Here is a 27,838-nt window from a genome sequence, read left to right on the forward strand (position 1 = left end):
TGGCGCGGGAGGCTGTAAATAAAAAAACAACAGTGTGCTAAGTAGGTGCTAGATGCTAAAGGGACTAATGGTTGTGGTGTGATTTCATTTCTGATCAGTTATAAATGCAGTTGGTTGTCGTGTTACGAACTTTAGATGAAAATGCTCCGGAAAGTGCAGGCAGCAGCGGGGATGCGCTGCTGAGAGTTGTTAGATCGTTGTTGGATAGGATGCATGATGACACGTTACATCAAAAGTTTTCCTTGATAAATGGACAAAACGCCAGCCAAAGTCAGGGATGGACCGACCATTAGTGAAGATGGACATTCCCGTGGCACCGTGACTGTTTCCGGGCATGAAATCGTTCCGTATGATTAGAGTGCTGCGCTGGATGAACGCATGTTTACGCAGTGGTTTTACGCACACAGAGCAACTGGCAACCGGTAAATAACCAGCTATTATAACCCACACACCATATTTCCATCCTCTTGAATGTTGGTAGACAATTTAAAGCCACAGTACATTTTTAGCAAAAGAAGTAAAAATAAAACAAAGCTTTTTTTTTTTTTTTTTTTTTTCCCCCATTTTAGTTGTTTTTATTGCATTGAGAAAACTGAGCGGGGTTGCATCTCCACTGACCTGACTCTTGCATCATCTAGGTCTCCTTTTGCTTGTTCCTATGGAAATGTTATTTTATTATCTATTTCCATGGAGAATGTTCCAAAGTATGCAGTGCCACCTCCAGAAAGCTACATTCTGTACCTTCAAAGTTGTTTGAGTAAAATGACCATTAATGTCTATTTAATATTAAAGAAACCCTTTTATGCATATTTATTGTCATAATGCTGGATAAGAAACAAACACTCTTATCAATTTAGTATTCTGCAGTTTGTTTTATTGTATAAGTTGTGTTTCTTTAAAAAGCCTTGTGTGTTTCCAATTAATAGAGGAGACTATTCTGTTGTCTAAAAGAAGATGAGCAATAAATTGGTATTAAAATATACTTTGCTTGCTGTATTTTCATAAATATATTGCTGGCTTTCCGATGACCTCACAATATAAAATTTTTTTAATATTGTTAAAATTAATATTGTTAAAAGAGCAGTTTTTTGTTGTAATACAGTGAGTTTAAAGGTCTAGTCTCTAATAGAGAGGGTCAGTCCCCCCCCCCTCCAAATATATTCAGTAAACTGCCTGTGCTACTATAGCCTCAGTATGAGCATGTGCATTTTTTCAGTTGCAGCCTTCTGCCATTTAATGCACATCTTGTTTCCTTCAATTATGGGTCTGTCGGGAGTCAAACTTGATGTTGGAAAAGACAAAGACTGGAGGCACAACTACAGCTCGCTGCAGAATGCTTTTGGTTAAGTTGGGGTTCTTAGAGTAAGCAAATAATTATTTGGTTGTGTTGATAAGGGTATTGGAGTGACATGGTGCTATCTCTCATACCATAGTATGTAAACTGTCCATTTTCCTCTAGTTTATCCCTGTTGATGAAATCTAGAAGAAGCAACCTGAGCTCTTGAAGTTTCTGCAATGGTTTCGAGCCTTTTATGATAAAAGCCACAGGAGAAGATGTTTTTATATTCGTTCTGGTGCACAGCCACTGAATACCTCAACTGTTGTTTGTAAGTGCATTTACAACTGTTCATTTTAATGAATTGGTTAGAAAGCACTTTAGGCTACAGCAATTAATTGGAATAATTGTGAATAATCTACAACAATATCACCTGCAAAGAGCAGAGATGAGATCCTGTGGTCCCTGAACTGGACTCTTCCCCCCCAGCTCCTGACTGCACCTAGAAATGATGTTGATATTAACACTGAATAGAACCGGTGACAAAGGGCATCCCTGGCAGAGTCCAGCATGCACTGGGAACAATTCTGACTTACTGCCAGCAATGCAAACACAGCTCCTGCTCCAGTCATACAAAAGGACACCAAAAGGGACATGGATGAATGCCCACTCCAGATCCACAAAGAACATATGAACTGGTTGGGCAAACTCCCATGAACACTCGAGCACCCAAGGGGTAGGGTGGCTATAGTAGGCATAGAGTTGGTCCACTGTTCCACAATTGGGACGAAAACCACACTGGTCCTCCTGAATCTGAAGTTTGACTATCAGTCAGATTTTCTTCTGCAGTACCCTGGAATAGACCTTACCAGGGAGGCTGAGGGGTGTGATTCCCCTGTAGTTGGAACACACCCCCTGGTCTCTCTTTTTAAAAAAGTGGGACCACCACCTGGTCTGACAATCTAGAGGTACTGTCCCCGACCTGCTTGCGATGTTACAGAGACGTGTCAGCCAAGCCCCACAATATCCATACACTTAAGATATTCAGGGCAGGTTTCATCCACTCCTGGAGCCTTGCCACCGAGGAGCTTGTCAACCACCTCAGTGACTTCAGCCAGGGTGATAGACAAGTCCGCAGCCTAGTCCTCAATCTCTGCTTCCTACTTGGAAGATATGACCATTGAATTGGGGAGATCCTCAAAGTATTCCTTCCACCGTCCAACATCATCATCCCCAGTCGAGGTCAGCAGCTCTCTAACAGCACTGTAAACAGTATTGGTGATGCACTGTTTACTCTTCCTGAGACGTTGGACGGCTTGCCAGAATTTCTCGGAGGCCGACCCATAGTCCTCTTCCTTGACCTCGCTGAACTCCTCACAACCCAGAGTTTTTGCCTCTGTGACTGCACAAGCTACAGCACACTTGGCCTGCTGGTACCTGTCAACTGCCTCAGGAGTCCCACAAGCCAACAAGGCCTGTCCGGCTTCCTCCCCTGCCAGTGGATCCAACTCACCACTAGGTGGTGATCGGTTGACCGCTCTCCATTCACCCGAATGTCCAAGACATGCAGCCGAAGGTCAGATGACAGATGACAAAGTCAATCATTGACCTCCGACCTACAGTGTCCTGGTGGCACCGATGGACACCCTTGTGCTTGAACATGGTGTTTGTTATGGACAAACTGACTAGCATATGACCCTACCAGGGGCATGAAGCCCCCAACAACATAGCTCCCAGGATTATTCGGGTGCTTAAACCCCTTCACCATGTTAAGGTGGCAGTTTAAGGAGGGAACTAGTTGACTAATTAAAAAAATCTAACGAGATACTAATTTGAGCAGGCATTGATACAGAAAAAAACACACACTAAAAGACAGTTTTAGCAACAAAATAACATGTAATCGTCTAAAAATATAGTTTTTAAAAACTGTAGACAACTAAATTAATTAATTAAAAAAACACTCTAATTCACTACGATAATAATAGTGAAACTCAATTTTGACACTGAGGAAAACGTGTGAAATTTTGATTGATTAAACAAAAACATTTTTTTTAGACAAATAGTTTTAGCAACAAAACAACATTTTAATTAAAAGTTTTTTTTTATGTGATCTTTTTTGTGTATCGATGCCTGCTCAAATTATTTATTTAGTTTCAATGCTAGTTTTAGTAGTAACGGCGAAGTTGCGTGGCTAATCTACGTTTTCTTTAAAATCATGTTCATAGTTATAACATTTACTAGTGTATCATAATATGTGTCTATCTTCCTCTGAAGGTTAACTTTTGACCATACATAAATGATTGTTTCAGATAGTCTGACAAGAAACAAGAAATAGTTATTTGATCAACAAGAGTGTGTGTATTCATAAGAGTGTTACATGTATCAATTACCACATGTCTATTTTTGATTATAGATAACACTACTAAGAATGCTCAGCCCAGTCCAGTGGAGCCAGAAGTTCACAAAAAGAAGCCTAGGACAAATGAAGTTTTAATCAATGAAGATGAGACCCAGGAGGCTATGAAAACCCCCCCAAAACAAATCTAGATCAAGACCTGCTTAAAACTTTGTGATTACTCGAAAATCACGAATCAACTTCAGAATGCGGTGCCATTGCCAGTGACATTTTCCCTATCCCCTCTGATAATTGTACCTCCAGCAGTCCCCAACCAATTTATTACTTTGAAACCTTCCCAGTACTGCAACCGCCTCAAGTCGAGATGTCCGCTATGAATGGGAGGGACATCATTTTGATTTCGGATCCTGAAGATAAGCCACAGGGGGCTAATGCAAGCACCGAAAATGGGCATCCAACTGGAACTACAAATACAAGCAGACCAACAACACCAGCAACAACTGAAGTATATCCGAGAACTCTGAAAGAAGTGTGTTCCCAAACGCCATATTGTCTTTATGCGGACATGGGATTAGAGTTGGACAACACCACCTGCGCTGTTCTCATCGGCTACTTTGATTACCGCACCGGAGTTAGCGTAGTGAGAAGGCTAAATACGCTGCGCATCAATCAGCCTAGCAGTGAAGCTAAAACTAAGCCAATTATCACGAAACACACTGCTAATTCTGCAGCTGATCTCTTGATAGACTTGCTCAAGACTGCTGCGCTACCGTTGGACAATCTTAAGGTGTTTTATTGCAATCTCCCCGATCCAGAAGTCAACAGGATGATTGTGGCGAAGCTAAAGGAGCTCAACCCACATTTGGTGTCTGTGGGTGGGCTTGCGTGCATGGTCGGGGGTGCTTGCCAGATGGGACTTTTGGAATACTATAGCCACGTGGTTGAGCTCATCAATGACATCCACTTCTTTGAGTTACCCGAGTGCTTAGACAACACCAACTACAACGTCATGCTACCGATTACAATCCAATACACGGAGATCATCATGGTTATACAAAACATGTCCTCCAACTGGCTCAAAGTGGAAAAATATTTCAAAGAGCTGAGGTTAGACGTTGGTTTAAGTCGGTTGCAGAGGATTCGTGATCAAATGGAAAAACCAAAAGTAAGGTTGGATTTTATTTTCCTTGCTCAAGCTTTGGGAACCTTCCGAAGTTTTCAAGATTTGCAGCAAAACACGGAGCGTGATATGGTGTTGGAGCTGCAGATGACGGCTCTGTTGGTCAATGTCTGTGCTTCAAGTATTTTTACACCAACAGCCAGAGATGAGTTCGTCAGGAAGAGGGATCTGGAAATGCTGCAGAGCGAGAAGGATCTGCTCCCATTGGCGAGTATAAATGTCGGTTTGAGAGCCAGGAGGTCCCTGTCCATTGTCGTATTGGGGGAGGAAGAAAGGAGTGACTTCTTACGAAAGGCGCAACGCTTCTATCAAACAACGCTCAAAATTTTGGTTGAAAGTCTCCCCGGACAGCTTAGCCCCCTGTCCATGAGGAATATCGGGACTCTGCTGAAGCATCCAACAAGTCTTAAGGTAAGTGGTTTAAAAATTATACCAGGGTACAATTTTACAATGTCAAGTTTTAATCACAAATGGATTAATTGAAGAAACATATAAAACCAATAAATCCAATATTTTATCTAGTGTGTAAGTAGCTTGATAAAATCACACTTTTTAATCAAAACTTAATAATAATGGCTTACACTTGTAATGCACTTTTTCAAAGCTACACTATAGTCATTATTCATTCATTTCCACACTTGGTGGTAAGCTACTACTGTAGCCACAGCTGCCCTGGGGCAGACTGACGGAAGCGAGGCTGCCAATCTGCGCCATCACCCCTCCGACCACAACCTATCATTCGCACACACACCACTTTCATACAAGGCAATGTGGGTGAAGTGGGAAGCAATGTGAACTTGGTCCAAGCTGGACTCGATCCTCCGACCTTTGGGTTGGTGGACCAACACTCTAACCACTGAGCCACTGTTGCCCCATTAAATGCACTATGAACATTTTCTTGAGGAGGATTATGACATTGCAATTTTATCTTCATGATTAATGTTTCTTTCAGTGTCAAGAGGTCTCCCATGTGCAGTTGGCAGAGTTGGGTTCTCAGTTGGGTGTATGTGAAAATAACTCCTCCACCTCTCAGCTGGCATCTGAATACGTCAACTACATCCTGAAGGCCAAGCACTACCGTGGGTTTGAGGCCAGGTCGGCAGGCCTCAGATGGCTCAAGGTGAAACACACTATGATGAATGGCTAGTAAAAAAATGAATCACCATTTTTCTCATATTGTTTGACCTCTATATTCTTTTTTTGTTCTTTAAACCTACCATCTGTAAGTTTATTTGATTTTTTTTTTTATCAGTAGATGGCAGATGTGAAACCTGTTCTCTCCTCCTCCCCTGCCCTGGCCTTTGTTCAGGCTCACCTGCACTCTCTGTCCTTTTTCTGTCAGGCAGCAGTAATGTACATACCATCCAATGGTGTTACGTGAGAATACAACAGGGGTGGGTTGGCCAATCTAATTGGCGACAGAAGCTTGAAGTATTGATTTCATGAATATAAACAAGACAGACTTTTAATATAAGCAACTCATAAAAATACAAAAACAGGCCAGTCCAAACCACATGTTTTTATAGACAGAAGATTTAAAAGACCCAAGATGATTATTAAGTATTAAAAATGATTGAATCTCAATTTCAATTAGTTGACTGTAATAATAAGGTTATTAAATGTCGGGTTTGTGGTCTGCAGGTGTTGGACAGCTTAAGACCTTTTCCTGTTTTGTTTAAGCTGCTCCTCACGCTTCTGGCTTTTCCACGGTCTCTACAACTGAAGCACATTTTTCAGGTGAGTTTGACACTTCCCACCACAGATTGTAAATGTACAACTCCAGTGTGGTATTATCAATAGTGTGCAATTGCCACAGATGTATGCATGTTAACAAAATGGTGATAGTGAAAATGCTGTAAGCAAAGTCAGGAATACAACTTATACTACTTCAGAAAGTCTACTTCAGAACTACACTGGCCTCAAATCGGGATCAAATCCAGGAAAGTGTTAATGCACCCTGAAATAGATGTTTGATTAAGCTGTGATTAGCTTTAGATTTAAGTGTGATCAGCTGTTTAGTTGGCTCTTCAGATCTATTTCCTATGTAATAAATAAATAGATGGATACATAGATGAAAGCTTCTCAGTGTAAGAATAGTACATTATTCCATTATTCAATCACTCCTCATCTACTCTCTGTGGTAATGGCCAGAGAGAGAGGGGCACCCAAACTAGGTGCACAATTGCCTCACAAACACAGCCATATTTTGACTTTTTTCCTTTGTTATACAGTTCGATACATCTTGCTTCTTACATTTGTCTTCCATATGTATCAAAAATGTAGACAGTATTTAACATAAAGAAAAAACATTGAAGGAGAAGGTGTCCAAACTTTTGATTGCTAGTGTGTGTGTTTTCAGTCCACAGGCAGAAACTTTTGCCCCCAAACCCAGGAGCACAGAAAAGGCGTGAAGAGGAGGTATCGTCATTCGCACAGACCAGAGAGAGACCAGGACTCCTCCTCTGATGAAGACCCACCCAGACCCCCTGCACTCAAACTAGCTCCACAGCAGCAAAGGGACTCAGAGGACTCAGACTACACCGACAACTCATCAGGTCATTCTAAATGTGTTTCATGTGCATTTGTTTAGTAAAGGAACTGTATGCTCCCAGATACAAGGTGAACATGTTCAAACAAAATATAGCTTTCACTGATAACAATTCTAATGCTTATTTATTCTTAATTATAAAATATTGGACAATGATCATGTTGTTTATTTTGTAATTTGGATCAGAGAGGAGAATGAGCGTCTCATGAGTCTCTCATTTGGGTTGGCAATTTCAGTGTCTAAATCCAGTTGGTTTAAACCTAAAAGGACTCTGATCTGAATAGTCTCTACCTAAACCCCAGCAACTGCAGCCAATCATTACTCAGTGCTAGTGCACTTTCACATGAGGCCTGTCCATAAACTGAGAGTGAGAAAACTTGTATGTGTCCTCCATCTGCAGGTTTAGGCACTGGCAACCCAGCCCAGTAAGAGTGCAGGGTACATACAGTCCCTTTAAAGGGGCACTATGTGGGATATTTTTATTTTGCCTGTTAGGTTCCACAAAATGACATAAAACTAAACTTGGCAATCTCCATGGAGACACACAGACCACTTCATTAGTATTTCATTTATTCATTCATTTCATTACTTCATTTATTTATCTTTGCAATAAATCGAAACATCATTGACATGGTGTTGACAATGTTGCATTTTATAGAGCCATCTGGTGGTTTAAAATTGAACTGCTTTCTATGCACAGGCATTGACACAGTGCAGGGTTCATTCATTCAGACACAGAACACTAATTTGTGCTAGATGTGCTCTGATATCCAACAAATCAAAGAACTGACCAAGAAGGTAATACAGTCTTACGTCATTAAAGCCAATAACAGCCTTTTGTGCAACAAAGAAGGCTATAAGTGATACGCGATGAGGTGAATTTAATATGATTAATTAGCATAAAAAAATGTCATTGTTGTTGTCATTGTCAAAATTACTTTACATTAACATGATAGTAGCACGATAAAATTGACAGCCCTATTATTTACTCATTCATTATATTAAGGGCCACGATTTTATCATGGAGTAAAATTAAATCAAATTGTTAGCTTTACTCCTGCAAAAAAAAAAGATTATATATATCTCTCCCTATTACCCTATTTCAGATGTAGTTGATGTGACTGAAGACTGCAAACTAACATATAAAGCACAGGGTGCACTTGCACATGACGCACATACAAATGAGGGTACGTAGATTAGTCATATTCCATATTAATACTGTAATTTATGCTTTAACTACATTGCATTTGCACAAATAGTTCCAAATGGCACTGCATCACAAGCTGAGACACCCATCAGTGAGTCCGTCTATGTGTTGGAGGATGAAAAGGGCAAGAGCAAACGCAAACTGCCCAAAGTCAAAACGGCCAACGCAAAGCCCGAACAAGTATGTTGTTTATCTTTCTTTAAATCTAAACTAATTATTTGAATCGCCACTTGATTATTTTGTTTGCACTAGAATCAGATAAGGCTGCAACGATTAATTGAGTAATTGTAACTAGTCCAAAAAAAATTTCGTAGTCATTTTTTGTATGTGTTTTATGTAATTATATTGTTATCTGAACGATGTAGACTCTAAAACCATGGCTCTAAAACGTTTCACACCAAGTACCACCAAAAAAAAGATCCGGCTCTCCGAGTACTACCAGGGTTCTATGGCCCGCACTCACACCTGCACAGCTGAATCGAGCAGCGGCCCGGTGACATCATCACACAGCACTGTTTGTTTACATGTTGTGCAGCAGTGCTATCGGTTTAACGGAGAAAATAAGACCAGCATCATCAAATGTCTCTTAAATAGTGACGCAGATACTGTGATATGCTCCTCCGTGAGATTATAGATTAAACAACAGCTTGGAGCAGTGAGGTCAACAGGAGGCAAAAATTCAAAACTTCTTTCTCTGTTCACTTATTGAAGGCAAGAGTGGATTCGCAGTGAGTTTCATGGGAGTTTTGGAGCAGAGTTCATTCACTTTTTCCTCTTAGACGCGGCTCACAAACATAATGAGCAACCGTGCCGTTCTTTGGCCCATCTCCATCAATTGGGCCAAGGTCCGAAACATGGGCACAGGCACGATTCGCATATACACTTTAGAAATGTACTGCGCTTTAGGGGCTATCTGTAATCATGACTACTAAAAATATTGTTAGTTGCAGCCCTAGAATCTAATATTCCAATTTTAATTTGATAAGATGGTTACTGAGTTTTTTGTGGTGCAGAAGCAGCAGGGCGAGCTGGTCCTGATCAGCCTGGAGGACTCCCTGTGCTGGCCTGCCGTTACAGTGCCCAGTTTAGAGGACAACCAGGAGCCGGACATGAAGAAGGTGGTGTGGTATGGACACAGCATGATCTCCGAGGTGACTTCTGACTCCAGTCACATATTTGAGAAAAAGTAAAGTTTAGCGACCATGTTTTAATTGCGCTAAGTGGTAAATGGCATGTTAATTATCCCGGCCTGGTGTCCACTGCACGATTTTTTTTTTCATCTTATAAGATTGTTGGATGCTCCACTACATGACATGAAGAATTTAATTGGTATGGCAGCACACGTGTACGCTGGTCTTGACCATGACTGGTCATGTGCACCATCGCACGTATAGCATGTCATTGCACAAGTCTCGCTAGTGGTGTTTTCACGTTTGTAAAAGTGAGCAAATGAAAGGGAATTGGGGAGAGATGGTCCTGTTCACAGCGTAGCTGTTCTGTTACTTTGACAGTGCGCTTATTTACTTGGAGTCACATGTTTGACAAAAATTGATTGCAGATTTGATTTGGGAATTTTTTTTTTTTATTGTCTAGCTGACTATAACAGATCATGAATAAACATCAGCGGTTAGGTCTAATACTTGTTGAACTTCCTGCTTGTTATTAATGTTACCAAACCTGTTCTGTTTTAGGTCTGCATAGAATATCTGCGACCATTTGCTGACTTCTCTAGATTCTTCTCCCAAAACACCTTTGCTACTGTAGCCACTTACAAAGATGCTGTGTTCTTGGCTCTGAGGGTTAGTTTTTCCATTTTATAAAACATGTGTTTTGTTAGTTGTACATTAAAATCTCTCTCTTTGTTTAGGAGGCGAGTGCCCGTTGTCAGAAGCAGTTTTCAGCCTCGTTTGACAACAAAGAAGAGATTCTGGTGGAGATGCTGGACTGGGCTTTTGGAGGGTTCAGACCAATGGGACCCAAAGGATTTGCTCCTGCTGTATTGGGTATGATATTTATATATATATATATATATATATATATATATATATATATATATATATATATATATATATATATATATATATATATATATATATATATATATATATATATATAAGATGGGTTGTGTGGCAATATCAAGTGGAAATATTTATTTCACTCAAGAATCACAGCTCAAACCTGACTTTGTGAAAGCTACTGCCAAATCATCTTTGATTGTGCTATTTTTTTCTAACCAGAGGGAGGCCATTCCACTGGTCAGGCATCAAACCCATCCAAAGCCAAAAGTGTAACCCCAGAATACCTGCCCAAGGTGTCTGTGTCTCTGTACAAACTACCAGTGGAGATGCTCAAGAAAACCATGGGGGCCGATTCAGCTGAGATTAGTGTGAAGAAAAAGACTAAGTCTGTGTGGAAGGGGAAGGGCCCCAAGAAGAAAAGTGCATTATTTGGAGACATGTTCAGAGACACCGACATGTCTCCTGACTTTGTGCCCTACAAGAAGAGGCCCTACACCAAAGTAGACCAGTCATCCAAGGACACCTCGCAGAATGTGTACAAACAACCTGACCAGAAAGAGAGAGGTAACAATATTCAAATATCAAATGTATACCTGTAGTAATCAGTAATATTTAAGGTGCACTGTGTCACATTTCTGACTTTTGCTAGAGATTGGTTTGCATAGAATGCCAATAATAACAGTGGCACTCTGTTCCACAAACTGTATGTATAAATGGACCCATATAGTCCATTAGCTGCTGTATTCTAAAAAGGAAGTGAGCATTGACTCTAAATTAACCGCTATAACTGCTAGCTTCAGTTGACTTCATTTGCCTGGAGCCAAACAGTCCCTCAATCCTCCTCTTTATATATACCATAAGTTTTGAACTATAAGCCAATATTTTTTCCCCACATTTTGAACCCTGCAGCCTATACAACGGTGTGGCTAATTTATAGTTTTTACTGGCCACGGGGGGGGCACTTTCTAGCAGAGACAAACGTGGGGAAAGATTATGCGCTGAAGAATACACTAGTTTTGATTTTGAACTGTCATTTTGAGCATCATGCACACATCCTCATCATGGAAAACACAAGAAGAAATGCATATGATGCAGCTTTTAAGTTAAAGGCAGTGGATCTGTCCATTGAAGAAGGAAATGGAGCTACTGCATGTAAGTTTGACCATCAATGAATTGATGGTGTGACGTTGGAGGAGGAGAACTTGATGAAAAAAGACAACAAAAGCTTTCAGAGGAAATAAAAGCAGATGGCCCGTGTTGGTTCTATTTTATTTTCTAAATCGTCATCCCATCGTGTTGGTGCCGTACTGCCGATTTTCAGGCACCGTTTGAAAAAGTGTGTCTTAAATTAAAAAAAAACAACAAAACTCTGTGTATCGCCTTTCTGTGCGGCTTATAATCGAGTGCGACCTATATATGTACAAAATAAATTTTCTTTTAAAAATGTAGCTGGTGTGGCCTATATTCAGGTGCGCTCAATAGTCTGAAATGTTTATGTACAGCACAGATGTAGGGTGCACCTCTGCATAAAATAAAATATCTTATAACTATGTCTTATGTATAAATCTCTTAAAAATTATCTTAAACACATGATTCTTTTGCAGTTAATATTTCAATTTACAAATATTGCTGTTGAATTGTTGTTTTTATCCTGTACGTTTTGCATATAAATGAGTCAGAAAAGAGACATAATAGATGATACATGTATAGTCGAACACTTTCTCCAAATTTGTGTAATTTGGAGAAATTACAGTTTTGTATTTTGGAGGTTGCCTGTTTGCTGCATACATTTAACTTATGATCCAAATTGTCAATATTTTGTTTCAGAGAGAATTATACGCAAAATTGTGAAGTTTGACTTGGACATTGACAGTGAGTACAGTGACTGCTTACCTGCTATTCTTTGTTGCAAATTAGAATTTTTCTTATGTCACTTTGTTTTTCGTAGACTTTTGTGTATGTTGTGGCACAGAGGATGTAGTGATATTCCACCCTCTGTTCAAAGGCAGTCTGTGCTTTGAGTGTAAGGTAAGTGAGTGTAGAAATCCAGTTTAAAGTACATGTGACAGACTACTCATTTGACTAAAACCTAGTTAAGTAGATTTAAGATTTTACAAAAAGTCTTGCAAAAGTTAAGTTTATAATTTTACTACCTGTTTGGGCACAGGCAGCATATAAGATAAACTTTTATAAACCTACATGTTACATACGTATAGGAAATTCCACTGTAAACTGTTACTTAGCAGCCATAATGTTAACAACAGGCCAAAACATGTCTAAATTGCACAATAATTACGATTTAACAAATCAAAATAATTGACCACACATCTATTTTGTTAAATGAATTTCAACTGTCAGAAAAAAAATGTGTTCCTTGTGCGTAAATTGTCCCTGCACTTTAGGTAATTTTTTCCATGTTGATGACATTGACAGAGGTATTACATTTTATAATCCCTCTATTGCGCCCTGTATTTTTGAACTTTTTTTCCCCACACACTGCTACTTAACTGATGTAAAACTGTGCTACATATTTACCACAGATACTATCCCATCAAGCCTAATCATAATCAGAAAAAGATGAAAACCTGTCATGCATTTCAAGAGTAAGTTTTGAAATGGCCTTTACTGTGATTTCAGAACAACTTCACAGAAACTTTGTACCGGTACGATGAGGATGGATACCAGTCCTACTGCACCATTTGCTGCTATGGGATGGAGGTCATTTTGTGTGGCAATGATAGCTGCTGCAGGTTTGTTTAATGTTCAGAATATATAACCATGTATATGCATTTATGTATATAACCTATTCACATAGAAAGTGATACCGGTCACTTTAATAAGCCATGTTTGCACTGTTGTTCTGATGCTGCTGTTGTATATATTTTCTCCCTTTAAGTATTTCATTTGATTTTTTAAGCATATCTTTTTAACTTTGTGCATGCCCTTATTTGTATTTGTATTTATTCAGTGTGTTTATGTTGCACTTTTTCACCGAAGCAAGTTCCTAGTTTGTGAACTGTGTTCACAGACTATGGCAATAAAAGTCTTCTGATTCTGATATTGATGATAGTTGATACTGTGGAGTATATCTGTTGAAATCTTGGGGCCTTAATAGGCATAGGCATATAACTATGGGAAATGGCTAGATGAAACGCCAAATAAATTAATCTCACAAACGAGGCAGACTTTTTATAAATACCATTCAACACAAAATAATATTCAATGTATTCCTCCCGGACAAAAAGTAATATAAAAAGTTTGAAAGCTTACTTGTGGCAAGTGTGTTTTTTGGAAGCAATTGTCAGCAGTTGTTACAAAGCTGGTTAGCCTTACTCTTATTTTATTTTAGTTTTTTTAAGTCTATGGGAAAAATGAAGGGGAAAGTTACTTCTGGAACTACAGCAGGCTTCGAAGTGGGGTGACTGGCCTTTGTTAAATTAAAATGAATAATAATATAATGATAATATAGTGACAGTGTACCAGTGTTTGAATGTACCTGCATTACCTTCCATAATAAATGTGCAATCCTTTATTGTGGGGTGCAGGTCCTTCTGTGCAGACTGCCTGAACATCCTGGTGAGAGAGGGCACCTTTGACATCCTGAAGGACTTGGACCCTTGGATCTGCTACATGTGCCAGCCCCACGAGACCCACGGAGCCCTGACCCCCCGACCTGACTGGAGTGTCCGTGTGCAGGAGCTCTTTGCCAACAACAGTGCCATGGAATTTGTAAGGCATTAAACTGAGTATTTATTATTAGAACAATTGTTGAGCTTTGAGCTTGAGATAACTTTGAGTCAATGCTCAAACAGAGTCTGTGCATTTCAAACATCAAAATAGTTGCAGTGTTCCATTTTAAATCCAATTTTGAATGTATTTGCCCTTATTTCTGCACTTGTCTTGTTACAAATATTATGTTCAAAATGGTTAATAAATGTGTTGACAACATGTGCTACTTTACACATCTGTGTCTACCAGGAGCCTCACCGAGTCTACCCGTCCATCCCAGCCAGCCTGCGCCGGCCCATCCGAGTACTGTCCCTGTTTGACGGGATAGCAACAGGTGTGCTCATTGTACTGTCTAACTGCATGTCCAAATCAAAGTCTCATGAACTAACACAAACACATGACTTTCGTGTCAAGTACAACCAAATGAAAAAAAAAAAAGATTTTGCTTTCTCTCTGGTCTAGGGCTGGTGGTGCTCGGAAAGACTATTCTTGATCTAACCTGAACCTCAAACGGCACCTACTCCTTCTAACTAAGAAATAGACAAAGAAGCTCAAAGATATGGATAGAATGTTCTCTCTGGAGGGTCCATCACCTGCTTTTCTCCTTGGAAGATAAAAGATGGATTATATTCATTTAATTTTATGGATCATTTCAGGCTAAGCAATACCGTCTCCATGGAGACAAGCAGGTGACATGCGCTCCATTAGAAAAGTTACATATTGCACCTTTTGAGTAAACTCTATGCGTCCGCTAGTGCTCTTTACCTTTGCCTGGCCAAAAATGCATTTCAAACTCTAAATTAACAATAGAAATAATTATTTAACTATTCGGCTGATTGGCATAATAATCAAAATAATTTTTTGCAAAAGAATATGCACCACGCTTTGACAACCATTGATCTATGTTTTTTTTTGTTTTTTCCATACATTATAATTCTATTTAGAGTGCTGTGTGGTAGTTACTTCTTGATTTGACTAATTGTGTTTGACAAGTTACTAACTACTTTTATGTACACTACACCTGTATACACTAACAGCGAAATAAGAAAATCTTATGTCATGTCTTAATGTACAGTAGGTGAAATATGTGAAGTAGTCAGCTTCGCGAGTACTACCAGTGACTCATGTGTATTTCACAGTTCCTCTGACCGTACTGAACACATTCTGTACTGTACAGGAGACACGGCACGGAGGAGATTGATTGACCATGGTCTACAGTCCCTTAGCCAATCAGGACCCAGAACACAATGCACATTCATACGCTGTAAAAAAGCATGCAAAATTGCAATCGCTGTTTTTTTTGCATAAAAAAAACAGCGAGACCACGAAAGGTGAACCGCAGTATAGCAATGGACCACTGTAATTGTACATACATATTCCAGAAATTCTTTACCTTAAAATTCTGTGTATTTTTTTTTTTTTATCTACCGGTATATAAGACAAGTATGGCTGCTCCTGATGAGATGCCCCAGCAGCATTTCAAGAATGGGCCAAATGTAAACAAATTTTTCTAAGAGGACAATAAAGTGTACCTTAACCTTAATTAGTATAGGTAAACTACCTGTATATTTACTTATATTGGTCTCATATAGATAAACGGCAAAATGTGAATCTTCTAAAAATACAAATACTTAACCTTTTAAGATTCACCTGGTCATAATGTTATAGTTTATATACGTGCATGCTGTTGGTGTAAGTCATTCATGGACATCCATTTTTTTATTTGCCCTAGATTTTCCACCTTGTTTTGCTTGTGAGTTTGACTTGCATTTGCAGTATCAATGTTGCGTCTTGCATACCTTCAGGCTACTTGGTGCTCAAAGATCTGGGCTTCAAAGTGGAGAAATACGTGGCATCAGAGGTCTGTGATGACTCCATAGCCGTGTCCACTGTGAACCATGACGGCAAAATCATCCATGTGGGAGATGCCAGGTTTATCACTCAGGAACATGTAAGTAGAAATACAATGCTGGCCCAGCTCCAGTGTGGTAATACTTGAGCTCAGTCTTGGTATGACTGGGCGTTTACGAGAAAAAAATGTATCACGATTTCTTTCCTCATATTGATTGATCTTGATTTTTTATTTGAAAAACTAACTTTAAATGGCGCTTATTGCTGATTTCATTAAACAGTACAGGCTATTAATCTGTGCCAATTAACACAAAACGCTAACAGAAAAAATGATCAAATTTGTTCCTCCAAAGTCTGAACTTTGTTCTAAACTACAGGTTTTAATGACAGAGGATTAGCTGTAGACCTAAAAACCTCAACCATATAATTGATGATTAGGCATGATTAGGCAATCTTTCGATTAATTGCCCAGCCCTAGGTCTTGGTCTTGTTTTGGACTGTAACACATTTGTACTGTATTTGTGTCTTGTCATGGACTCGAAGTGTGGCATCTCGATGAGTGAGATCACATTACGCTGGGTGTACACTGACTGCGAGTGCAGCAAGACTTACAAAGTCAAAATCAGAGCGCCCTGTTATATTGACCTCTAAACTTTGTGTTTTTTCCCTGTACATCGCAGCTGTCTGGAGCAGTTTTCAGATCATTACACATGTTATCAAGTGAAACCACGCTGCCTTAGTCAAATATACACCGTGGCACAATGTAGTTGGTATAACACATCGTAGCCCGGTCTGCAAGTAACTCAGTCAAAAGTATGTGTCGAACCCGACTTGCAGTTATTGTACACCTTATATTGTTACATTGTGGCTGCCACTGTCGGCAATAAACTTCCACCGGGACCGAGCGGTGCTTCTCAATGCCATCTGCTAGAGCTAGTGGACACTGCGTGGTGGCATGTCCACTGCAGCCTGTCATTTTAAGCATCGTACTTGTGTGTGCCTCACATCAGCATACTGCTCCTCGCTTTTTCTCCTCTCTTTCTCTCTTCCCTGTGTAAAATGCACAGGCTGCCTCCTTAATAGGCACTAATTAAAATAGCACTAGCTCTTGTCTTGGTATCGGGACTTGGACAGGTCTTGGGTCTTGATTAGAGCAATCTTGACTACAAAACTATATAGAACCAACACAGGGTTAATCTCTAATTTCTGAATGAATCTCTAAATAAGAGAGCAGCGGAGGAGTGGAGCAGCCTGTTCTGTCCCTGATTTCACACACTACCTTGTGTTTAGGATGAGCTGCAGCTTTGGCTACTGTACTATGCACTCTTTCAACCCACATTTGATATGGGTACACAAATTGGACAAAACCTGGAGGGCCTGTCATCAACCTAAAACACACAATAGGCTTGATTTCGAATTACCTTCTCTGGAAATTTAAATATAATATTTCACATCAAAAAGTGTTTATTTTTTGACTGAGATGATTTAGTTTTCCGGTTGCTTGTTTTCTTTTCGCCTCTGCAGCTGGATCGTTGGGGTCCTTTCGACCTTCTGATTGGTGGAAGTCCATGCAATGACTTGTCCATTGTCAATCCACTGAGAAAAGGCTTGTATGGTAAGTATCACCATTCTAACATGTGAACATAGAAGTCCTCTTTCAATTGTGTGGCTTTAGCATTCCAATTTGAACTTCTTATAAGGGCATTTTTCTTTGTTAAATTGAAATTAAAACATTTAGTCTGATGTCATAATATCTTGTAACCCTGAGCATCAAGATGAATTCTTGTGATATTTGATCTCACAGGAATCGAGTTCTACACATATCAATATGGCATGAGCCTGGTTTGTCATCTTAGTGGTCAAAATGAACACCAGTCTCAATTAGGGATGTTTTGATATTTTTCCAGCCAGTATCGACGTCCTGGTGCCAAATATCAGTATCAGACCGATACTGATAAGTGAATAACCTGATATATCATCCATCCTTATTTTCAACAAACCAAACCAATTTAGAAATAACATGAGACATAGATAAATAATATAAGAACAATATGATATAATAGATCTAAGAAATTTCATAAGCACCTATATATGCACCAACATGCTAATACAGGGTGTCTCTCTAAAGTCTTTTTAAAATTTTTAAGATGTATTACAAAGGCAGTTGATAAGATATCTTAATCAGCTTTGTTCTGTTGTACAGAGTTTAATAACCTCTATATGGGCACCATTAGTTGCATTACCGTACATTAAGACGGTACTCCATTTTTTGCGTTGTTTGCTGTGTCGTAGCCTTATCAATCGTTGCAATTGCATCTGTTATCTTTTGCTTTATTTTAGTTTAGTAATGTCTCGTATCTTTGTTCAATACGTAATATCTTTAAGATAGAACCATACAAAGAGATACAGAGGTGTGATATCTGGTGAATGTGGTGGCCACGGAATTGGCCTATCCCTTTCAATCCAACAGTCTGGAAATGTTTGAAGTCACGAAAAATACAATGTAAATTGAAACTTTTAAAACCACTGAGTGCAATGTAAGAAATCTAAATAATGTATCTTATCAATTTCCTTTGTAATTAAATGTTTTAATTGTAAAAACACTTTATGAACACCCTGTATAACCTATCTGGTTGCTGTAATGTCTGGTTTTGTCCTGCAGAGGGCACTGGGAGGCTGTTCTTTGAGTATTACCGAATCCTGCAGTTACTGAAGCCCAAAGAGGAGGACTCCAGGCCATTCTTCTGGCTCTTTGAGAACGTGGTCTTCATGAACATCCACGATCGACTCAACATCTGCAGGTTCCTTGAGGTTTGTACCACCATCTTAACTATTGTTTATTTGTACATAGGCCAAACAATTTGGAGAAAAATCTAATTGCCACTTGCCAGCATATTTATTTTTTGTTCAGTTTGTTTGCTGTCGCAGTCAGATTGAAATTGCAGTTTGAATTGGCACGAATACAAAAATCCAAACCTTGCAATTATGGAGATAACAGAATGTCCTCTGCAAAAATGTTCTGGAATACATGTAATTCTTGTATTACATCAGTTCACATTTCAGTCTTCTCTTAAATGTGAATTCTCCAGGAGTTGTTTACAGTTTGCTCTCTGAACAGAATCCTCCTGGTGCTTGTCATAAAAATTACAATTAGAAATTTTTTTTTTCCAAATCCTAGTCTTAGTCCATATATCAGATATGTAGCTTTAGACCACTCCTTACTCTTGCTTCATATGTCTAGGCTTAGGTCATATCTTGAATTTTGCTTTGTCATCGTGATTTTAAAAATAGTGAAAACATTGTAAAATTGTAATTTTCTCATATATATATTTTTTTATACCAATCAGACTAATCTTTTATGTTTTTTAATGTTGCAGTGTAACCCAGTGCTGGTGGATGCAGTCAAAGTCAGCCCAGCCAACAGAGCGCGTTACTTCTGGGGCAACATCCCTGGAATGAGCAGGTAATAGACCACAAAAAGAACAAACTTTGACATTGTAGAGGATCAGCGGTATTGGATAAAGTGGTCACTTGTAAGGATTTTTGGCTTTCTAATCTATTTCTTCTTGTTCACCTGAGATATGTATTTGTACTTTTATATTTTGGTAATATTATTTGTTGTCTTTATTCAGGCCTATTACAGCCTCTCAGATGGACAAAGTAAATCTACAGGATTGTTTGGAGATTGGACGAATTGCAAGGGTTAGTGACATTTTTTTTGCTGAAGAATAATATTATTAAAGGCCCTGTAACCAGTAGCAAACAACGAAGTTTTGTCTGTCAACTGGACAAATCTTGTAGGAGTGAAGACGTTTCGCTGCTCATCCAAGCCGCTTCTTCAGTTCTGGTCTGAATGCTGGTGGCCACTGCCTTTAAATCTAACTGGGGGGAGGGGCCAACTACACTGAAACTGTAAACAGCTATTGTCTCCAGTTTCAGCTGAAACTACCCTATTCAGCCCTTAACGACCCTGCTATTGTTCTCATTGTTCTGCGTCTGAGGATGGAGTTGTAGATGGGGGAGAGATTATGTCTCAGGCCCCCATTTCTGTTTAAGGAAGGATTCTCTTTCCTAACAAAAATAGCTTCCATAACTCCTCTCTCAAACCATTTCTTTTCTCTGGCTAAGATCGGAACTTTACTATCTTCAAAGGAGTGGTTAGTGGCTTTAAGATGGAGATGCACGGCGGACTGGGGTCCAGAGGAACTCTCCCGCCGGTGTTGGTACATCCTCTTATGGAGCAGCTGTTTAGTTTCTCCAATGTAACGCTCACTGCACTCTTCACTACACTGAATGGAGTAGACTACATTAGTTTGTTTATGGCTTGGAGTTTTGTCCTTAGGGTGAACCAATTTTTGCCTTAAAGTGTTTGTGGGTTTGAAAAAGACTGGAATCTCATACTGTCTGAAGGTTCTCTGAAGTTTTTCAGACACACCCGCAGTTTACGGGATGGTAACACCTCTCCTTCTAGGTTCAGATTCCCTGTTGTCCTGTTTTTTTTAGCTCTCTTAGATCTATTGAAGGCCCATTTTGGATATCCACAAGCAGAGAGGGCTTTCTCCACATGTTGCTCCTCCTTCACTTTTCCCTCTGTGTTTCTGTAGTGTAGTGTCCGGATCACTCCAAGTTTTTGCTGCAGTGGATGGTGTGAGTCAAACAGCAGGTATTGGTCCGTATGTGTAGGCTTCCTGTAAACTTCTACCTGGAGTCGCCTGTCCTCTCCTATTGTTACTGCACAGTCTAAAAAGGCCAGTTTGTTCTCCTTGGACTTGATGTTAGGATCCACAGCATTAATATGTGCAGTAAAAGGCTCCAGATCCTGAATTTTGATTTTGGTCCAGTTGTCATCCACATATCGAAATCAATGTGTGGGTGGCGCACCTAGAAATGAGGCCAAAGCCTTCTGTTCAAATTGTTCCATGTATAAATAGCCATGATAGGAGAGACAGGTGAGCCCATGGCACAGCCATGGGTTTGCCTGTAGAAGTTTCCTCTAAACTGGAAATATGTGGTATTGAGACAAATTTCCAGCAGTTTGCAGATTTGGTCCGGTGTGAGTTTAGTGCTCTCTTTTAGCTTAGTATCCTGCAGTAACCTCCTCTTTGCTGCCTCCACCACTACTGATGTGGGGATACAAGTGAAAAGAGAGGTCACATCAAATGAAACCATGGTCTCATCTGAATCAAATTGAAGATGCTTGATTTTGCTCACAAATTCAGCTGTGTTCTCAATATGGTGCTCTGTGTTGCCCACCAGAGGAGTCAGGATGGTCTTCAGATGTTTGGCCACATTGTATGTGATGGAATCAACACTACATACAATGGGTCTGAGAGGTACTCCTTCTTTGTGGATCTTAGGGAGGCCATAAATACAAGGAATGGAATCACCAGGATAGAGTCTGTAATACAGCTGTCTATCAATGGCTTCCTCCTTCTCCAGCTTCTGCAAGCAGTCTCTGATTTTCTTCTTGTACCCACTGGTAGGGTCTCGTTTCAGCAGTTCATAGGTGGCAGTTCAGGATCACGGTGCATCTACCTTTGTCAGCTGGCAAAATGTTGATGCTGTGGTCCTTTTCTAGAGCAGTGAGGGCCTTCCTTTCCTCTGATGTTATGTTGGAGGGAGGAGGTTTGGCGCTGCTCAGGGCGGCTGTTACTTTCAGTCTCAGGTCACCAGCTTCTGCCTCTGTAAGCTTATTGTTTCTAATGGCTGTTTCTGCTGCTGTAATGTAGTCCACTGTGGGGATCTGATTGGAAGTTAGCTCCAAAATGGGCCTTCAATAGATCTAAGAGAGCTAAAAAAACAGGAAAACAGGGAATCTGAACCTAGGAGAGATGTTACCATCCCTTACACTGCGGGTGTGTCTGAAAAACTTCAGAGAATCTTCAGACAGTATGAGATTCCTGTCTTTTTCAAACCCACAAACACTTTAAGGCAAAAATTGGTTCACCCTAAGGACAAAACTCTGAGCCATAAACTAAGTAATGTAGTCTACTCCATTCAGTGTAGTGAAGAGTGCAGTGAGCATTACATTGGAGAAACTAAACAGCTGCTCCATAAGAGGATGTACCAACACCGGCGGGAGAGTTACTCTGGACCCCAGTCCACCATGCATCTCCATCTTAAAGCCACTAACCACTCCTTTGAAGATAGTGAAGTTCAGATCTTAGCCAGAGAAAAGAAATGGTTTGAGAGAGGAGTTAAAGAAGCTATTTTTGTTAGGAAAGAGAATCCTTCCTTAAACAGAAATGGGGGCCTGAGACATAATCTCTCCCCCATCTACAACTCCATCCTCAGACCCAGAACAATGAGAACAATAGCAGGGTCGTTGGGCTGAATAGGGTAGTTTCAGCTGAAACTGGAGACAATAGCTGTTTACAGTTTCAGTGTAGTTGGCCCCTCCCCCCAGTTAGATTTAAAGGCAGTGGCCACCAGTATTCTGACCAGAACTGAAGAAGCGGCTTGGATGAGCAGCGAAACGTCTTCACTCCTACAAGATTTGTCCAGTTGACAGATTTAACTTCATTGTTTGCTAGACCTGGACGCTCAGACCTGGACGACTGAGGGTCTACACAGACACCCTGTAACCAGTGTAAATTCCACTCCTGCTGGTGCGGGATGCAGTCAGCCAACCTCTACATGTGTTTGGCATTATACAGGGGGTTGTCATTAGGGATGGGACGATATACGATAATATCGTTAATCGCGATAAAAAAGGTCCGCAATTAATCGTTCGTGGCATTTTTTTATAATCTCGATCATCGCGCACGATTATAATCGCCCGTACGGCACTACACTGCCTCATGTTTCCATTTCCAATCTAACGTTTAGATGTTAGTTCTGGTGTTTGCCCACTCTGACATAGCAATGACACTTGTAGCTTCTGTGCTTATCTCTGTCTGTTTATTGTTTATATCTGACAGAATATAGTTCAAAGTCTGATCCGTAACTCTCCACAGGAACGTACCAGTGCGCACCTCACCCGTGCGCACAGATGAGATGCTAATGTGTGCACATCTTAGATTTTTACCTACAATAATGCAAACTGCAGAATAAAACAACACCTTTTAAACAATAGACAAATTAAGTCTAATTCATACAGCTGAACACAATTGTGCCAGAGCACATGGTCCAAATGCGCACTATGTGCGCAGAAGCAATGCTAACGATTATACACGGTATATTTTACCTACAATTAAGTCAATAGCAGAATAAACCACGCTTACCGATCGAGAACAGCATCCAATCCATCAAAAAATAAGGTCCTTTACTCCTGAGTCCACTGTGGGATCTTTACTCTTTGCCATGAACCGCTCCAGGTCCATGATGCCTCTAGTTTAACTTGTACAAACATCCACAGTGTCCTCGATCACATACTCCCTTTGGCTTGTCCGTTTTGTCATGTTTAAAACGCAAAACAACAGTGCGTAAAATGCGCCATTATGCACACATTTCTGTCAGAAGTTTATTATGCCTGAAATCGACAAAAGAAAGGCAAAGTCATATTTGGAGTACTTTCCTGCAGCAGATTGGACATGGATCTTATTTTGTGGACATAATTTCTTGACTGGATTATATTCTCTGGACCTTTACGGAACAAATGAGACAACAGTGTGAGCACAACAGAATCAGAGCGCTCAATGGTAAGTGAAGTCCAGATTCAGACTTTGTGACTTTTCTGTAAAAACGTCTTTCCTGTCAGCACTGTGGTGATTGCAGTTGAAAATGTCCAGAAAGACAAGCACCGCAGCTTTCATTTGATGTGTAGATTGTTTGTGTGGGTGATGCAGAAGTGTATGTACATTGCTGTAAAGTTGTAAAGTAGGCCCGGGCCATCGGAACGTTAACAGGTTAATAATTATCGTGATAATATCGTTAATCGCGATTATTTTGGCCATGATAATTGTGAGTCTAAAAGTTAATATCGTCCCATCCCTAGTTGTCATGGGGTAGCTAAACCAAAGGGTCCAACTTCTTCTACTCGCTTGAACCACTAGTCCTTCGTTACAAATGGTAAACTAAAGAGAAAGCACTCACATCATCATGCAAGTTCTAATCAGAGGCAGCCATTGGAGCTGTTAAGTAAATTTAATATTCTTGACCTGAACGAGTTTCCATGTCTATCAAGTCACGAAGAGTAATTTCCATGTCCATAAAGATAACACAAAACTTGGAAAAGAAGGCAAAACGTCTCTGTCGCGACGTGTGATTAATCATCAGTGAGCTGGGCCTCAATTGGTAAGGAAATGGCGTCCTTTGCTGGATAAGACTGGTCCCCAGCTCATTGGTTCCTTTATGGTACATCATGTAGCTATCCCACAGGTTGAAACCCTGGAGCTCAGGTATCACACATAAATACCATGCTCACTGACACACTGTCCAATCATGTGGACATATCCACTGTGATAGTGCACATCGACTCCAGTGTCATTAAACTACAACAGTCTGAGGAGTCGCAGAGTGACTTCAAATCGTTTATAGACACGGAAATCAGGAAAACAAAGCATAGTATCTGGTCCAATTCCATCTCCCAGTTTTGGTGACATAAAGACTGAAGGTTTATTGCAATGCTCTAGGAATTCCTTTTGTGGATAAGTTTTGTGGAGTCTGTAAGAGGAATCATCTATTTGCGTGATTCATATGGTATTCATTTAAATAGGGCTGGGAAAAAAACTGTTGAGTGACTATCAAAGTGGAGTCTCCACCTAATACTGAGTGACTCCTTACGCATAGGATAAATAGCGTCTCATGTGACTCTTTGATAAAATAAGTGCCCACTGGCTTAGATTCCACAGTGTAACGTGGTTGATATCAATATTGCTAACAAACCTAATTACCAGGCATCAACTCAATCTTGGTCAATCTCAGATAGGCCTATTATCTCTAAAGAGTTAAGCCTATTTGTTTTGCAAAACACCAAGACAAGGACGGGACTGGGAATTATACATATGAATGTACATTGTTTCACATCTAAATTAGATTACATTAAAGTCTGGGCAAATCAAACATCCAGTTATATTTACATTTTCTGAAACATACCTATCAAATAAAATAACTAATAAGAAAATTAGTATTGAAAATAAGAACATTTTTCATAGCTAAAGGAGGTAGTGTTGTCATTTATGTTAAAGATTACCTCTCTGGGGACTTTCTATTCTCCTGCTCAAAGCCTAAATGATTTGAATACCTGTTTCTGTCTGTTGGCTATATAAATGGTCGCGATCAAACATTTGCTATTGCTGGTATTTATCGTGGGCCTTCAGCACCCAGAAATGCTCCTAATGATCTATTCATGATACTTTCTAAATTGGAAAATGAGGCCCTAATAATGGGCGGTAGAAATATGAAATGGCTGAGGAAAGAGTCAGAAACTTTGAAAGACCTGTGCTACGGCCTGAATCTCACACAACTCATTTCTGTTCTGCCTAGACCTGACCCTAGAAAATTAAGTAAAGGCTCACCCGTTGATATAATCTTAACAAACTCCATAAAGGCAAAAGGTGCTTTCCCATTGGATTTTGGCCACTGTCCAGTTGAATGTATTTGAAATACAAAGGCTAAAAAGACACATCCTTGTGTAAAACTGAGAAGATCATATAAACATTTTAATCCTTCATCCCTGACCTGTATAACAGTGAGTTAACAGTTATTGAGTTAACGTCAGCATTCCCTGACCCTGATATGACCTTCATTTTTTTCTAAAATATAAATAATAGCTATAATGAAATTTCAGATCAACATGCACCTAAAAGAGAAAATGAATGAAAAACTGTAACAATCCAGTTCAACACAGAAATCGCCTAGTATTTATACATCACTAACTCTGTACTACTAACTCTCTGCATGTGATGTTTTGGATAATAATGGTGGTCCTTCTGACGGTGATTATGTTGAATCTGAACTTCTGGAACATAGCTGTCAGATTTTCTCTTTAAGACCTTTCACTTACATGGAGGTCTTAAATGTTCTCCGCTCCATAGACCCAAAGAAACAACCGGGAGCTGATGACCTTGATCCAAAACTACTACTACCACTAGTTGCCACATATTTAATTCAATCTCTTTTGCATATTTTTGATTTATCAATTTAAATGGTAGTTATATCAAAATTATGTAAAACAGCATATGTTTTGTCTTTCCATGAAGGTGGGACAGCTAAAAATGTAAATCTTTTCCGGCCAATTACCTTGCCTTTAAGGTCTTATCAGTTGGGTTTCAAAACCGGCATAGTACTGTTACTGCAACCCCAGATGTTTTAATTTGCACTGCCCTTGATGACAAACAAGATTTTGTAGGACTGTTAATTGATTTGATTAAATCTTTTGATTTAGTGGCTCAAACAGAACCTAGGCAGTAGTAGCTGATGGAGTGCCCCAAGGCTCAATTTTGAGCCGTTACTTTTTACAATATTGATTAATTTCATTGGATGGAATTTCAGTAGAAACCTCACACATTTACATGCAGTTACTTATGCAAGTAACTGCATGTCCCTCGGCAGTCCCTCGGCTGATCACATGATTTTAGAACTTATTTGGAAGTACTGAGGATTTTTTTAAATTGTGAATTTAAATGTAAATTATAATATTTTCTTCCGCAGGTGACTAAAGTAAGAACCATCACCACCAATCCCAACTCTCTGAAGCAGGGTAAAGATGTGTCCCTGCTCCCAGTTCTCCAGAACGGCACAGGGGACATACTGTGGATAACAGAGATAGAGAAGTAAGTGGTAAATAACATTTTTACCTTTACTAAGGTAAAAACCTTAGTAAAGGTAAGGTTTTTACCTTTACTATATAACATTTATATAACAGGTACATAACATTTTTACTAAGGTAAAAATGTTATATAGTTTTGCTTTAACGTTACAGTTCAATGCTGAACATGAAACATCTCCTTCCTGTTTGTCGCCAGGATCTTTGGCTTCCCCAAACATTACACCGACGTGAGGAACATGAACCGTCAGCAGAGGCAAAAGGTCCTGGGCAAGGCTTGGAGCGTGCCTGTCATCCGCCACCTCTTCGCCCCGCTCAAAGACTACTTTGCCTGTGAAGAACTCCCCCCAGGGGCCACATCTGGTGCTCCTACCTCTAGCTCCTCCCCCTGCTCGCTGTCAGAGCCAGAGATCCTCCAGCTTAGATGATGACACTTTTATTATTAATTATAACAGGGCTGAATTTAGATTTAAACCTATGCATTTTTTTGGCAATTATTGGGTTAGCATATGCAATATACTGTATTTTTTTATTTTGTTTACAGTTTTAGTCTGTTTTAAACCACTTCATTCTCAGATTAACTTGCTCTATAATTGAAATATGAACAATAGACAATGTTAGTATTCACAAATACTAACCATGTATTCGGATAGCAAAAATGGTCGATTTACTGTATAATCTCACTTGTTGAGGTCTAAACAACAAGGTTAGAAGGATTTATACAGCCCACAAAGGTACATTTATATATTCCTCATTAATTTCAGCATGTAATAATAAGATCTGTGTACAACAGAACCTGGCTAGCTCACTGGTAACTACTTAGTTTCCAATGATATCTCTATGGAGTTTTTGCTGAGTTGCACTACAATTAATAAATACTGACAGATCATGCTGTAGACAAAGACTTGAGGGTGGATGTCATTGACAACATGTTAAAAACTTTACAGATGAGGTGAAAACTTCAC

General features: G+C 39.7%; 1 protein-coding gene across 1 annotated transcript; it reads left to right on the forward strand.

Annotated features, from left to right (window-relative positions):
- Positions 1 to 3,996: 3,996 nt before the first annotated feature.
- dnmt3bb.3 (DNA (cytosine-5-)-methyltransferase beta, duplicate b.3) lies at positions 3,997 to 27,301 on the forward strand. The gene is made up of 21 exons (XM_033969990.1): positions 3,997 to 5,223; positions 5,765 to 5,932; positions 6,493 to 6,549; positions 7,172 to 7,367; positions 8,620 to 8,747; positions 9,581 to 9,718; positions 10,259 to 10,366; positions 10,435 to 10,570; positions 10,805 to 11,149; positions 12,413 to 12,457; positions 12,534 to 12,613; positions 13,223 to 13,335; positions 14,131 to 14,314; positions 14,564 to 14,648; positions 16,120 to 16,265; positions 17,690 to 17,780; positions 18,828 to 18,976; positions 19,543 to 19,628; positions 19,798 to 19,867; positions 26,759 to 26,880; positions 27,073 to 27,301. Exons 1-21 carry the CDS (start codon positions 3,997 to 3,999, stop codon positions 27,299 to 27,301), a joined length of 3,903 nt encoding a protein of 1,300 aa, XP_033825881.1.
- Positions 27,302 to 27,838: the final 537 nt, after the last annotated feature.

The sequence above is a fragment of the Periophthalmus magnuspinnatus genome, chromosome 7 (assembly GCF_009829125.3).
Source record: "Periophthalmus magnuspinnatus isolate fPerMag1 chromosome 7, fPerMag1.2.pri, whole genome shotgun sequence".
NCBI lineage: Eukaryota > Metazoa > Chordata > Actinopteri > Gobiiformes > Gobiidae > Periophthalmus > Periophthalmus magnuspinnatus.

Bases quoted from the DNA above. Each gene is read 5' to 3' on its own strand.
- dnmt3bb.3 (XM_033969990.1), top strand. From the start codon at position 3,997: ATGTCCGCTATGAATGGGAGGGACATCATTTTGATTTCGGATCCTGAA. The intron at 14,315-14,563 runs GTAAGGCATTAA...TGTGTCTACCAG, and splicing joins ACAACAGTGCCATGGAATTT to GAGCCTCACCGAGTCTACCC. The intron at 18,977-19,542 runs GTTTGTACCACC...TTAATGTTGCAG, and splicing joins ACATCTGCAGGTTCCTTGAG to TGTAACCCAGTGCTGGTGGA.